We start from the raw sequence: 11,734 nt of genomic DNA, 5'->3' as shown, positions 1-11,734 counted from the left end.
CCCCTTTTCCTTTTTTGTTGCTGCTCCTAAAGCACTATTAAACCAGTACACGATAAGCAAAAATGAAAATAAAATTATTTTGCTTTTGTAAATTACAGATGGTTGCTGGGTGGGTGGGGAAGTAAAAGTCTTCTATAGGCTTATTTTAAACATTGCGACTTGTTAATTTTTAGATGTATGCATTCCTTTCAGAAGCAGTGAAGTTGCTTATAAGGAAACAGAGCAAATAAGACAGTGTAAACAACTTTAAAAAATGAAGTGACCCTTATGACATTTGCCAGGAATTTCAGTGATGAAACACCAAATTAAAGGAGTTGGAATAACATGGGGCTGGGGTGTGATGTTGGCCAGGAGTTTAATTGCCTGCCTTTGTCTTAGCAGCTAATCAATTGCTAAACAACAGTAACCATGATGAGGAGGAGGAAGAGGAGGAGGAGGACGAAGAAGAAGCTGAAGGCGTGGAGGAACTGCGGCCAGGTACCTCTCAAAGTGCGCCCAGGAAGGTCAAGCCCTTGGCGAGACGGGAAACTCCGAAGCAGCCAAAGATCATTCCAGTGGTGAAGAAGGACAAAGCAACCCAGCGTGGACACGCCTTGAAAAAAAGCCTCGAGAGACGCTGCTCAGATTGCACGAGGACCCTTCATTCTGCCGGCAGAGGCCGCCAGCGGAGCGAAGCCAACGCCGCTCGGGAGAAGCCCTTCCAGTGTACCGACTGTGGGAAGTGCTTTATATGGAGCTCCCACCTAGAGCGCCATCGGAGGATGCACACGGGAGAGAAGCCCTTCAAATGCCTCAACTGTGGGGAAGCCTACAGCCAGAACTTCCACCTCTTGCAGCACAGCTGCGCCCAGCTGATCGAAAAGCCCTTCAAGTGTCCCGAGTGCGGGAAACGCTTTGCCCAGAGCTCAGCCCTGGAGAACCACCAGAAGGGCCACACCGCAGAGAAGCCCCATAAGTGCTTGGACTGTGGGAAATGCTTCATCTGGGCTTCCCATCTGGAGAGGCACCGCCGGGTCCACACCGGGGAGAGGCCTTTCAAGTGCCCTGAATGTGGGGAGTCGTACAGCCAGAGTGCCCATTTGGCCAAGCACCGGCGTAACCACATGGGCGAGCGCCCTTACAACTGCCCTGCCTGCTGGAGAAGCTTTGCTCAGATCTCTGAGCTGGAGGAACACAAGAAGACCCATCTGGGCTGTGAGGACTGTGGCAAGGTCTACCGCAGTCGGCAGACGCTGATGCGGCACCAGCGGGGACACCACCGTGAGCGCACCCATCTCTGCGAAGAATGCGGGAAAGGGTTTGTGTGGGCCTCCCATCTTGAGCGCCACCGTCGGGTGCACACTGGGGAGCGCCCGTTCCCCTGCCCCATCTGTGGGGAGAAATTTGCCCAGAAGGTCCACCTCCTTCACCACAACAAGACTCACTCGCATGCCCGGCCCTATAAATGTGCGGACTGCGACAAATGCTTTGGGGACAGTTCTGCGTTCCTAGCTCATCAGCGCGGTCATGCCATGGAGAAGAACCACAAGTGCCAGTATTGCTCCAAAAGCTTTGCCTGGAGCTCCCACTTGGAAAGGCATCAGCGTATCCACACGGGGGAGAAGCCCTACAAATGCCCCAATTGCCCTGAGCACTTTAGCCATACTTCCCAGCTCTTCAAGCATCAGCGCAGCCACCTGGGCAAGAGGCCCTACAAGTGCAGTGAGTGTGGGCGCAGCTTCAGCACCACCTTGGAAGTCATCATCCATCAGCGGACCCACTTTGGGACCAAGCCCTTCCGGTGCTCCAGCTGTGGGAAGGGGTTCACCCGCCGAGCCAACCTGCTCAAGCACCAAAGGTGCCACGTTAAGGAGTCCCCTAAGGACCATTCAGTTGAAATGAAATGTGAAGGCAGGGGTTCTCCAGTGTTGAACAGTCGAGAATCCCTGCAAGAGAAGGGCATGGCGATGTTCTGAGGTTGTGGAGACTCCGGTACTTGTTCAGCTCTTGCAACAGGATCCGATGCTACGAACATGGTGGGAGAGAGGAGATGTCTAGGACAATGGGAAGCGCACAGAAAAGTCTGGGTGGAGAGGTATGGCTGTCACCAGCACATGAAAGAAGATCCGTCAAGAAGACAATAATAACCACGTCCATTGGTGATGAGGATCCTAATTTAGAGTCCACGTGGATGACTTTATTTCACATTTAGTTGACACTGTACATATGAACGTGCCCCAAGGTTGGGGGAAAAAGCTTTATTTACTGTTCATCTTTATGTTGTAGATTGGTAGCCTTGCCTTGGATAGACCAATTCTCTCCCCTCACAATCCTTTTTTTTTTATTATTATTTTGAAACTCTGGATAATGAAGCTTTAACAAATGCTGAAGACTGACCTCCAGACCTTAATATGCCTGACTGAGACTTTAGTAAATGCTGTGGAAATCTGCACGGGGGGCTGAAAAAAAAGAGCATTTTTAAGCCTCTTGAATGTGGAGCAAAAGCTTTATTGACTTACTTTAAAGAACTTAAATATCCAAGGCCTTGTGCTGGCCAGTATTAGTGAATATCATAATTAGAAAGTACTGTAGTACCTGAATATCTAGAGACTATCTTAATATCAAACTATTGCATCCTTGATACACTGGGGGAGGGGGGGGGCTACATGGAGAAAAACCCTCCCTATTTTTTCTCGGTTCTTGGAATCCTAGCTGTTTAGTTTCTGCTTAACTAGTTTGGAGAGATGTTACCTGCACTGAGAAATATCTGGATTTCTTTTCCAGCATTAACTAGAGAATGGAAACACTTGACTCTGCTGTGGCTATTGGGAGTGTTGGTTTAATGAGTCCCAGTCCACCAGGTACACTCGGTTTTGGTGCTTTAACCTTGGGAGGTCTTGATAAATTGGTCACAGTGGTTTGTTCTTGATGCAGGGAAGTGGGAATGAAGGGAACGAAGGGAGAAATCGATGCAGTTGGGTTGGTAAGGCCAAAAGGAGTAATGTATGGAGGATAGATAATAGATAGGTTCCAGAAGAATCCAGATACGGGAATGGGGAACACATTTGTGGACAGTCTACGGATGACGGAGGAAGTCAAGAGTTCAGAGGGAGCCAGCCTTTTGTTTTTCCAAGAAAATTAGAAGCTGTTTCAGGCATTGATCCTGGGTCAGCTGCCTAACTTTTGTTTCAGAATTATGAGTGACATTTGTGAAGAGCCTATTGAGGAGATGTTGACAAAAGCAACTTGTGCTGTAAAAAGGAAAGGGACAAGGATACTCAACGAGATTTTTGGATTGGTGCGAGTGTAAGGGGGGGGAAAGAAGCAGAACATGAACTTAATCTCGAGAAGAGCAGGTTAGAAATGTGATGAAAAAGCACAAAAATTCAATGGGAGGGAGGGAGGAGCCTCCCGGCTGTGCAACGTTAACCTCTGGGATTTATCACTGGGACACGATGTTCCTAGACTTGTGGAGGAGAGATGGAAAAGGGCTTTGGAGAAACCTGAAGAAACCTTGGGGTTTGAGAGAGGTTGCTTGGGAAGATAGGTGAGTTGTTACGTTTGCTGACTGAGGCCATGGAAAGTGAAACTCTTCATCGGGGAGAATTCTAGGCCTGGGGTATAGATGGGATGGTCCTTAAGCAAAGCCACTCTTTTGAGTCCTGATGGCCAGTGAAGTCTGTAAGGCTATTGATGAAAATGGAGGGTTGTCTTCCCAGTTGCTGAGGTTGTGAACTGTTGTTTTATCCAGCTGCTGTACTTTCCCCAAATCCTACCTCAGATTCATGTTCCAGATGACCAGCTGGAAGAATCCATCTTGCCCTTCACTCTCCGTGGCATGCTTACCGAAGAGATGCCCACAGAGGACTGGAAGCCTGGCGTTGGGAAGAGTTCGGAATCACTGTAAACGTGCTGTGATTCTGCACGTCCACAACACTCTTTGAAACACCAAATCAGAGGATTAATATAGATGGACAATGTATTAGTTAAACGGTCTCTGTAACCCTGCTTTTTTCTCATCCTATCTGCCTATGCTTCCCGACCGATATCATTTGCTTTACTCTCATGTTTTCTTCAGAAGTTCATTTGCTTTATTGCTTTTGGGGTAACTGTTTGACACCATATGCCTCTCTTGATTTTTTGCTCTTATCCTCTCCCCCCATTTGTTTTTGTCTAAAGCAAGTGTTTTTTGTTTGTTTGTTTTAGGACCCCTTTCTTGAACTGACTAATAGAGATGAAAATGTTTCTAATCTCTGATTTTCTTTGTTGATGGTTAGGAGTAATCAAGTAAAACAATTGTAGCATATGTAAGTCTGGTTTTTCGTACTGTGCGCTATACTCCGGGGTTTACTTCTATCATTTCAGCAAACTCTGCGGAATGTTTTCAGAGGAAATTTGGGACAGGAATAGTATCGCTTGGCTATCACATCTATATAACACCCATGCAGATCATTTAGAAGGGGGGTCCCCAACCTCTGGACCATGGCCTGTTTGGAACCAGGCTGCATGAGTGGCAGGGCCCTCTCCCACCCCCATCCCCATCCCCACCCCCAGCCAAGCCGCAAAGGTTGGGGATCGCTGGTTTAGAAGACAGCTCCAAAATGCTCACTTGAGTTAAGTTGGACTTTCTTTCTGGAGTTCTGACTTCCAGAAATCCCAGCCAAAATGTTGCTTGGGCCTATTCATTGGGTCTGTAGTCCTGATATTTATGGAAGGCACCAGGTCTAAACAGCTGGGCTAAAACATTTATGGCTTTTTAATTGAAAAGGAAAACAATTAATTGGGAGTATGGAAAGAGATTTGTAAGATTAAGGATGGGAAGAAAGTTGCCCTTCCTCAGATGTTTGCCCCCCTCCCCCCAACAGCCAATGTGGCCATTACCCAGTGAAACCAATGGATTGTAGATTTAAGACTGGCAAAATCAAGACCAGCTGCCATTCAGTGTGATGGTTTCTAGCGTTTGGTGGCTTTAAAATGATCTAGACCACTGAAGATTGGAAATCGTAAACTATCTCACTTATCTTGCTGAATCTCAAAGGTTACTGAGGGAATTGGGTGTGGGCTATTGTTGTATTGCCTCTCATATCAGGGATTTCCAGAAGCTTCTGCGTGTCCATTGTGGGAATGAAGGAATTAGTGTAGCTAGAACTATGGTCTGATCCAGCAGGGGCCTTGTGCTCAATCATAGGGCAGGTTGGGAGTCTTAAGTACATTCCCAAACAAGTTGACTGAAAAAAGTACTTGAAGGTGGGGGAAAAATAGGTTTGGGGCGGTCTTAGCAGTGGTGGGGAAGTGAACTGGGTTGGGTCAGTCATTTGAGGCTAGATGGGAGAGGAACCTCAGAAAAAAATCTTTTAGACTCAAACAATAAGTTTGGTTAGACCAGGGGTAGGCAACCTTGGCTCTTTTATGACTCGTGGACTTCAACTCCCAGAATTCCTGAGCCAGCATGGGATGGCTCAGGAATTCTGGGAATTGAAGTCGAGTCATAATAAAAGAGCCAAGGTTGCCTATCCCTGGGTTAGACAATGCCTCAACTAGAGAGTGGTTTCTTCTCAAGTTTGCAGGATCACATTGCAAGCACTAAAAAGAACTCCAAACCCTAAAAAGGACAACAGAGTGGAAAATATTTCTACTTTACAGGGTCCAGACCCTGCTGAACTGATCTGCTAACCCAGTGATGGCGAACCTTTTAGAGACTGAGTGCCCAAACTGCAACCCAAACCCCACTTATTTATCGCAAAGTGCCAGGGCCACATCAGCATTGTGGTGCCCTGGGGGGGGAGCAGGGAAGTGCCTCTGAGTGCTGCTTCTGGCACGCAAAAACCGGGGGTGCAAAAGTGGGCCACCGTGCTGCAAGATGCAAAAACGGCTGCTGCCACACCTCGGGGTGCAGATACAAGGCGCTGCACCACGCAAGAATGGGGCAGGGCTAGTGAGTATCACACAGGTACTAGCCCTGCCCCATTTGCAGTGCGTGCATGCTCGTGGCCCCGTGCGTGCATGCATGCATGTAAATTGCTTCCCCCTCCCTTTTCTTCCAGTCCACCAATCGACAATGGTTGGTGACCTCTGCTCTACCATCTCTACTCGAGCTTGCTAGTCGGCTGCTTCACCTCCTTTGTGCTGGGCAGGGCTCCTGCTCTGGGTGGTGGTGGCGGCCTGATGGACCTGCTGCTGGCAGCGGTGGTGTGTGTGCCAACAGAGAGGGCTCTGAGTGCCACTTCTGGCACGCATGCCATAGGTTCGCCACCACTGTGCTAACCCATTCTTTCCCAGGCACTTTTTAGTATTTAAAGGAGATACTAGAAGTTCTAAAAGCTAACCTTCAACCTTAGAACTTCTATTAAGATTAAGCTTGGGGGCTGACTGGAGCATCGTAACCAAACTGAAGTCTTAATCTACCCTTCTGTCTACTTCCTCAACCTGGCACTCTCCAGGTGGGTTGGGGCTGTTATCCTAGATATTTCCACCAAGTTGAGGAAAACTACCTTACCCAGTGGTGGGATTCAGCTGGTTCACACCACTTCGGCAGAACTGGTAGCTAATTCTTTGTTGCCCAGGCCCAGAATGGACTTCCGGAAGCGGCATCCACATAGAGAACCAGTTGTTCACGTATTTGAATCTCACCACTGACCTTACCCTTATTGATTGGTAGGCTATGAACTGCTGCAGGCCGGACTCTAAAACGCTGGATTGCAGCATTTACAGACTGTTTATTCACTTTTGGGTTGGTTGATTTTCTTTTCAAAGAGAGAAAAAATATGATTCTGAGGCAAAGGGTGGCCAATTTCTTGAATAGTTTTTCTTAAAAACAAACAAACAATATCCATGCCCTGTCTTTCCATTTGATAAAGGATGGCTTACAATCTTCCAAGCAAAAGTATACAAACATCTTGAAAGAATGAAGTCTGTAAGAACAATATCAAAAAACAACACATATCCTAATAGAGAGGGTCTATTGAAAGCAACTTGAGCTGGGTCCCAAAATCAAGCTGCTTTCCCCAGCTGTCTCGGCACATGGAAAGAAAGTGATATGTGTTTGGGGCTGTAGGAGCTGATGGCTGTTCTTGCTGAAATACTGGTTCCTTTGGAAATGTGATGTGCATCCACATAAAAAGTGACACTCTTGAAGATTCTATTCTGACATTTATTTGGGCTGCTACTTTATGGGTCTTCTACGTGTGTATTAAGCGATGCTGCATCTGAGTGATTAAGCCTGTGAAAATGAACAATCCTAGAAAAAGTTAAAATAAGGTTAATTTTCAGATCACAAGAATTTAAAATATGACTGCAAGGAAGTACTTTATCCACCTTTTCTGGCTGAGGAATTCTGGGAGTTGAAGTCCACAAGTCTTAAAAGTTGCCAAGTTTGAAGACCCTTGCCTTAGAACCAGACATGTCAAACTCACAACATCACATGATGTCGCATGACATATCGGGAGTGTTTTGTCATTGCCGGTAATGGGGTGGGCGCAGCTTCCACGTGAGGCATCCGGCCCGCAGTCTGGCAGTTTGACACCCCTATCTTATACCATTTCAGACAAATGGTTGTCCAATCTCTTCTTAAAAACCTCCAGTGTTGGAGCACCCACAACTTCTAGAGGCAAAATTAAACCTGTGATGGGATATTATTATGGTAGATGGGATAGGATTTCTGGCTTGAGAACTATGTCGCTGTTGTCTGTAGACTCTCATCCTCCATGACTAGTTTATGTGAAAAAAGGGTTAACTTTTTTCTGGAAACAGCACTCTGATTTAGGAGCCTTTTCAGGATATGCAAGCTACTCTGTGGGGAATAACGCCCATCAGAAGCAGCAGCCACTGTTCTGCAGGTCACAGTTTCTGGATCAAGAAGCACCAGGTGTTTAGGCTCAATTCCAAGGCAAGGAAGAGCTGAGCAGTGTCCAGCAATACCAGAGCTGCATCTTCAGTCTACAGTGCACGATTATCTTTAAAGGTGAAGGTCACTTGTGCATTTTCCCACTCTATTTTCCAAAATAACACACACACAAATACATATAGATATCCTCTCTTTTTTCAGTTAAAAATCCCCAAAACTATACCTGCTGAAAACTTCATCTTCCTGGCCCTTCCTTGACAGAACTCTTAACGTATTTAAGAACCACGTGACATCGAAAAAGTTATTAGAATTTCTTCCCACAGGCCTTCATTCCCTGGAAGCAGATCTTAAAGAGGAAGATCCACTGAATGTTTGCCTGCTACAAAGACAGCGGTCCTATCATGTAGCTTTTAAAACAGAAGTCTTCAAACTCGGCCCTTTTATGACTTGTGGACTTCAGCTCCCAGAATTCCTCAGCCAGCATGCCTGGCTGAGGAATTCTGGGAGTTGAAATCCAGAAGTCATAAAAGGGCCAAGTTTAAAGACCCCTGTTTTAAAAGCTCAGTCAGGGGGGAAAGAGTGCAATGTTCTCATCTGAAATGCAACTGTCAGATCTAAATGTAAATTAAACTGTCCCCATCCAAGTTTATCTGCAGTCCTTTCCAGACCTTTTTTTAATGTGGTGGGTGGCATATATTGTATGACTAGCCCCCTCACCTCCTCCTGCACCTCTGTGGTTGGTGTTGAAGGAAAAGTTTTCATCATCGTTCAGTCCAAGGCGGGAATAAACAACATGGCGACTGCTTTAGAAAGAAGGCTGCAGTTTATTGAAGAGAAGAACCAGACAGAAAGATGGCTCTGGAAGAAAAGAGAAAGAGCACATGTAGGGAGTGGGTTTTTATACCCTCTGGGGCTCTTGAGGTTGTTTCCTGTTCCTGTTTGAGGCTTTGTATTTCCTATGTCATGTATTTTGACCTGAGTCTGAGTGTGCCCATTTGGCATCTGTTGGTTAATCCTATTATGTCCTGTCTTAGAGTTTGGGTGGGGTATTTAGATTTTAGGTGTCTGTCTTCTTAATCTTCTAGCTTCAACTTTCCTGAATGGTTTACATCTGCATTTCTACAGAGCTGGTTTCTGCTTGGGGGATATTAAGAAAACTTGGGGATATTAAGAAAAGAGAGACTTGCGGATATTAAGAAAAAAACTGGGCATGCTTTTCTGCCTCTTTAAGATCCTTTGAAGAAATATATTTTTTTGCTCTTTTAATATTTCCTTCTCTGGGGGGCTGACTTCCCACATTGGTATTTGAAAGCCACAATAAAACAAATCCATTTTGAAATATGTATTTCTGAGGGCAAATCATATAAGATTGGCTGGCTGAGGAATTCTGGGAATTGAAGTCCACAAGTCTTAAAGCGGCCAAGTTTGAAGACCCCTGGCCTAGACGGTTTCCAATTACAGTACCAAGAGGCTCAGGTTAATTGATTGATTGATTGCTGGTTGTGGTAGTAGGTCGGAGTTCTCACTCCGGTTGGGTGCTTAAAAGAAACTGACGCTATTGGAGTTGGACGGCTAATAAATACAAATAATTCTCTTTCAGATGCAGAATTTCATAGCAGAAGTGGTTATTAACCTCAGATTGCAGAGAGCAGCCCACAATGGCAAAGAGCCTGGCTGATCTAGGAAGTTCAGCCTCCTGATATCCTGGTTAAAAATAATAGAGGTTCACTTTGTAGGAAACAGGCTGTTTTATTAGCCAAGGCCCTCTGGTGGTGGTTGTTGCGGGTGCATCTTCTCTGAGGTCGTGTTAATTTAGATAATGATGCTTTTTGATGTCAATGTCATAAATCCACTGGAGTTGAACAGCTAATAAATTAAAATAAAAACAAATATCATCTAACCCAGTTTTCTGTTCAGAAATTAAAAAAAATCAACGAGGCAATAAATCTCTTGACTGAATGTTGATGGGATAATTTATGCTTCCCTCATTCACAGTTACTGTGATGAAGTTGCTGTATTTGTTATGTAGAATTTTAGGTTTTATAATTAAAATCTAAATAAAGGTGATACTAAAATTTTAGCATGGTGTTTATGCCTCTTTTTGAAGTTTAGAAAATCATGTTTTTCTGTGAGCCAAAGTAATTTTCTTTGATATGCAAAAACTAGCCTTTTCTGAATCGATGATGAGAGCACTCAATAAGACTGTGTTCTTCACGTTACTTTGTGCAACTTTTTACCTCACCTGAAAAGTCATTTTGTTCTCCCAAAATCTGTAGACGAACAATAGCTTCTTGCTGAATTCTGCCTGGCAAAAGTCTAAACTGGAAAGTAAGTCTGGATACAGACAGTGCTGGAATAGATGTGGCCCAAACGTACATCTCCACTTTCCCCCAAAGAATCCCAACTTGAATTAAATTCAATCTGACATAATAAAATGGTATCCACCATTCTTTATTCCATAGTCCATACAGGAGACACCTTGCTTTTGATGTATGACAATTTATTCTTGTAAATAATGAAATGAATAAAAATGGAATGGACATAATTATTGGTATCTTTAATCTAATATTTTGTAGAACACCCTAGATTAGAGACTTTTTCTGGCCTAGGATAGCATGAACATGTGTGGGATAAAAGTGGGCTTTGGCTGGCTTTGTGGTAATCTGGCCATGTGGAATGGGTGGGACTAAGGCTGTTACCTGGTCTGCATTTTTCTCTCTTCTGAAAAACATCTTATTATAAAGCTTTGGTTGCCCAAAGCCATGATGGGTCATAGAGATCAATATGTTCCAATGACAACCATGGCGTATGGAAGATTGAGATGTGGAATGTAAGAGAAATAAGGAGGTTCAATTAACAAGTGAAATTAAACAACTGAAAGGAAGATAATATGTTGTTTATTGAAGGATGAAATACACGTGAAAGAAGTGTGTCGGGCATTGATGAATATATACAAGGGACTGAAGATTTGAATTTAATTATGAAGGAAAAGGCTAAAATATGTAAGAGAATTATGAATTGCTGGACCAGAAGGACAACATTGGGACAGATCATCCTGGAGAACATCTATCTATGTCAGACATGTCAAACTCGCGACATCACGTGACGTCGCGAGATGTATCGGGACAGTTTTGCCATTGCCGGCAATGGGGTGGGTGCGGCTTCCGGATGACGTGTCTGACCCGTGGGCCAGCAGTTTGACACCCCTGATCTATGTGGTCACGAAGACCTGACACTGACTTAATGGCACATAATCAATCAAGGTTGTTAGCAATGTGCATGGAAACAAGCAGGAATTTGGGAATTGTGTTTTGCTAACTGACATGGATAGATGAGAATGAAATGGGAGTACAGAGAAAGCAATTGGGCTGTTCAGACACTCCCCAAATGAATGAGAATCATTATTGGTTGGTGAATTTGTTTAGAAAAGGCTCTGTTCATTTCAGGTAAGCAAATGCATGCATTCGCATATCAAATAGATATGATTAAAATGATAGATTTGATGGTTTAAGATGAAAGACTAAGATAGTTAGCAAAGGATACAAAAGTGGGGTTTGAGTGTTGGACAGATAATCAGGCTCAAAGAAATATGTTTTTAATGTGTTAAGAGAGACAAAGATAATTACAAAGTATGTGGTCAAAGAAAGTAAGGAATCATTAAATGAGTCAGGAAAAAATGCAGAGAAATTTTGGTGGTAATAAAAAATATTTTCCTGACTTCCGGTTTGAGTTCCTGTGCCGATGGCGGCGTTCTCGTTCGCCGCCTGCTCCGAGGACGCGTAAAAGCCGCAGGAGCAGCGTCAAACAGCTGCTCCGCGGCTTGAATCCCCTTCCCGGGCAAAGGGGAGGGGAGAGAGCTTCCCAGATAGGGGTAGAACTACTGAGCTCCCACAGTTTTACAGCTGTGGGGGT

The 11,734-nt window shown here is 44.7% G+C and overlaps 1 protein-coding gene across 1 annotated transcript in view; it reads left to right on the top strand.

The window, feature by feature from the left end:
* LOC107292843 (zinc finger protein CKR1-like) overlaps positions 1–3,886 on the top strand; it is a 14,998-nt gene extending 11,112 nt beyond the window's left edge. The window contains exons 2-4 of the mRNA XM_015821970.1: positions 382–1,837; positions 2,914–2,962; positions 3,761–3,886. Coding sequence (XP_015677456.1) covers positions 382–1,837; positions 2,914–2,962; positions 3,761–3,886 — 1,631 coding nt within the window. The remainder of the gene's footprint in view (positions 1–381; positions 1,838–2,913; positions 2,963–3,760) is intronic.
* Positions 3,887–11,734: the final 7,848 nt, after the last annotated feature.

This window comes from Protobothrops mucrosquamatus, unplaced genomic scaffold, assembly GCF_001527695.2.
Source record: "Protobothrops mucrosquamatus isolate PMUCROS unplaced genomic scaffold, P.Mucros_1.0 scaffold1440, whole genome shotgun sequence".
NCBI lineage: Eukaryota > Metazoa > Chordata > Lepidosauria > Squamata > Viperidae > Protobothrops > Protobothrops mucrosquamatus.
Note: the sequence above shows the minus strand (reverse complement) of the source record. Positions and strands in the feature narration are given on the sequence as shown.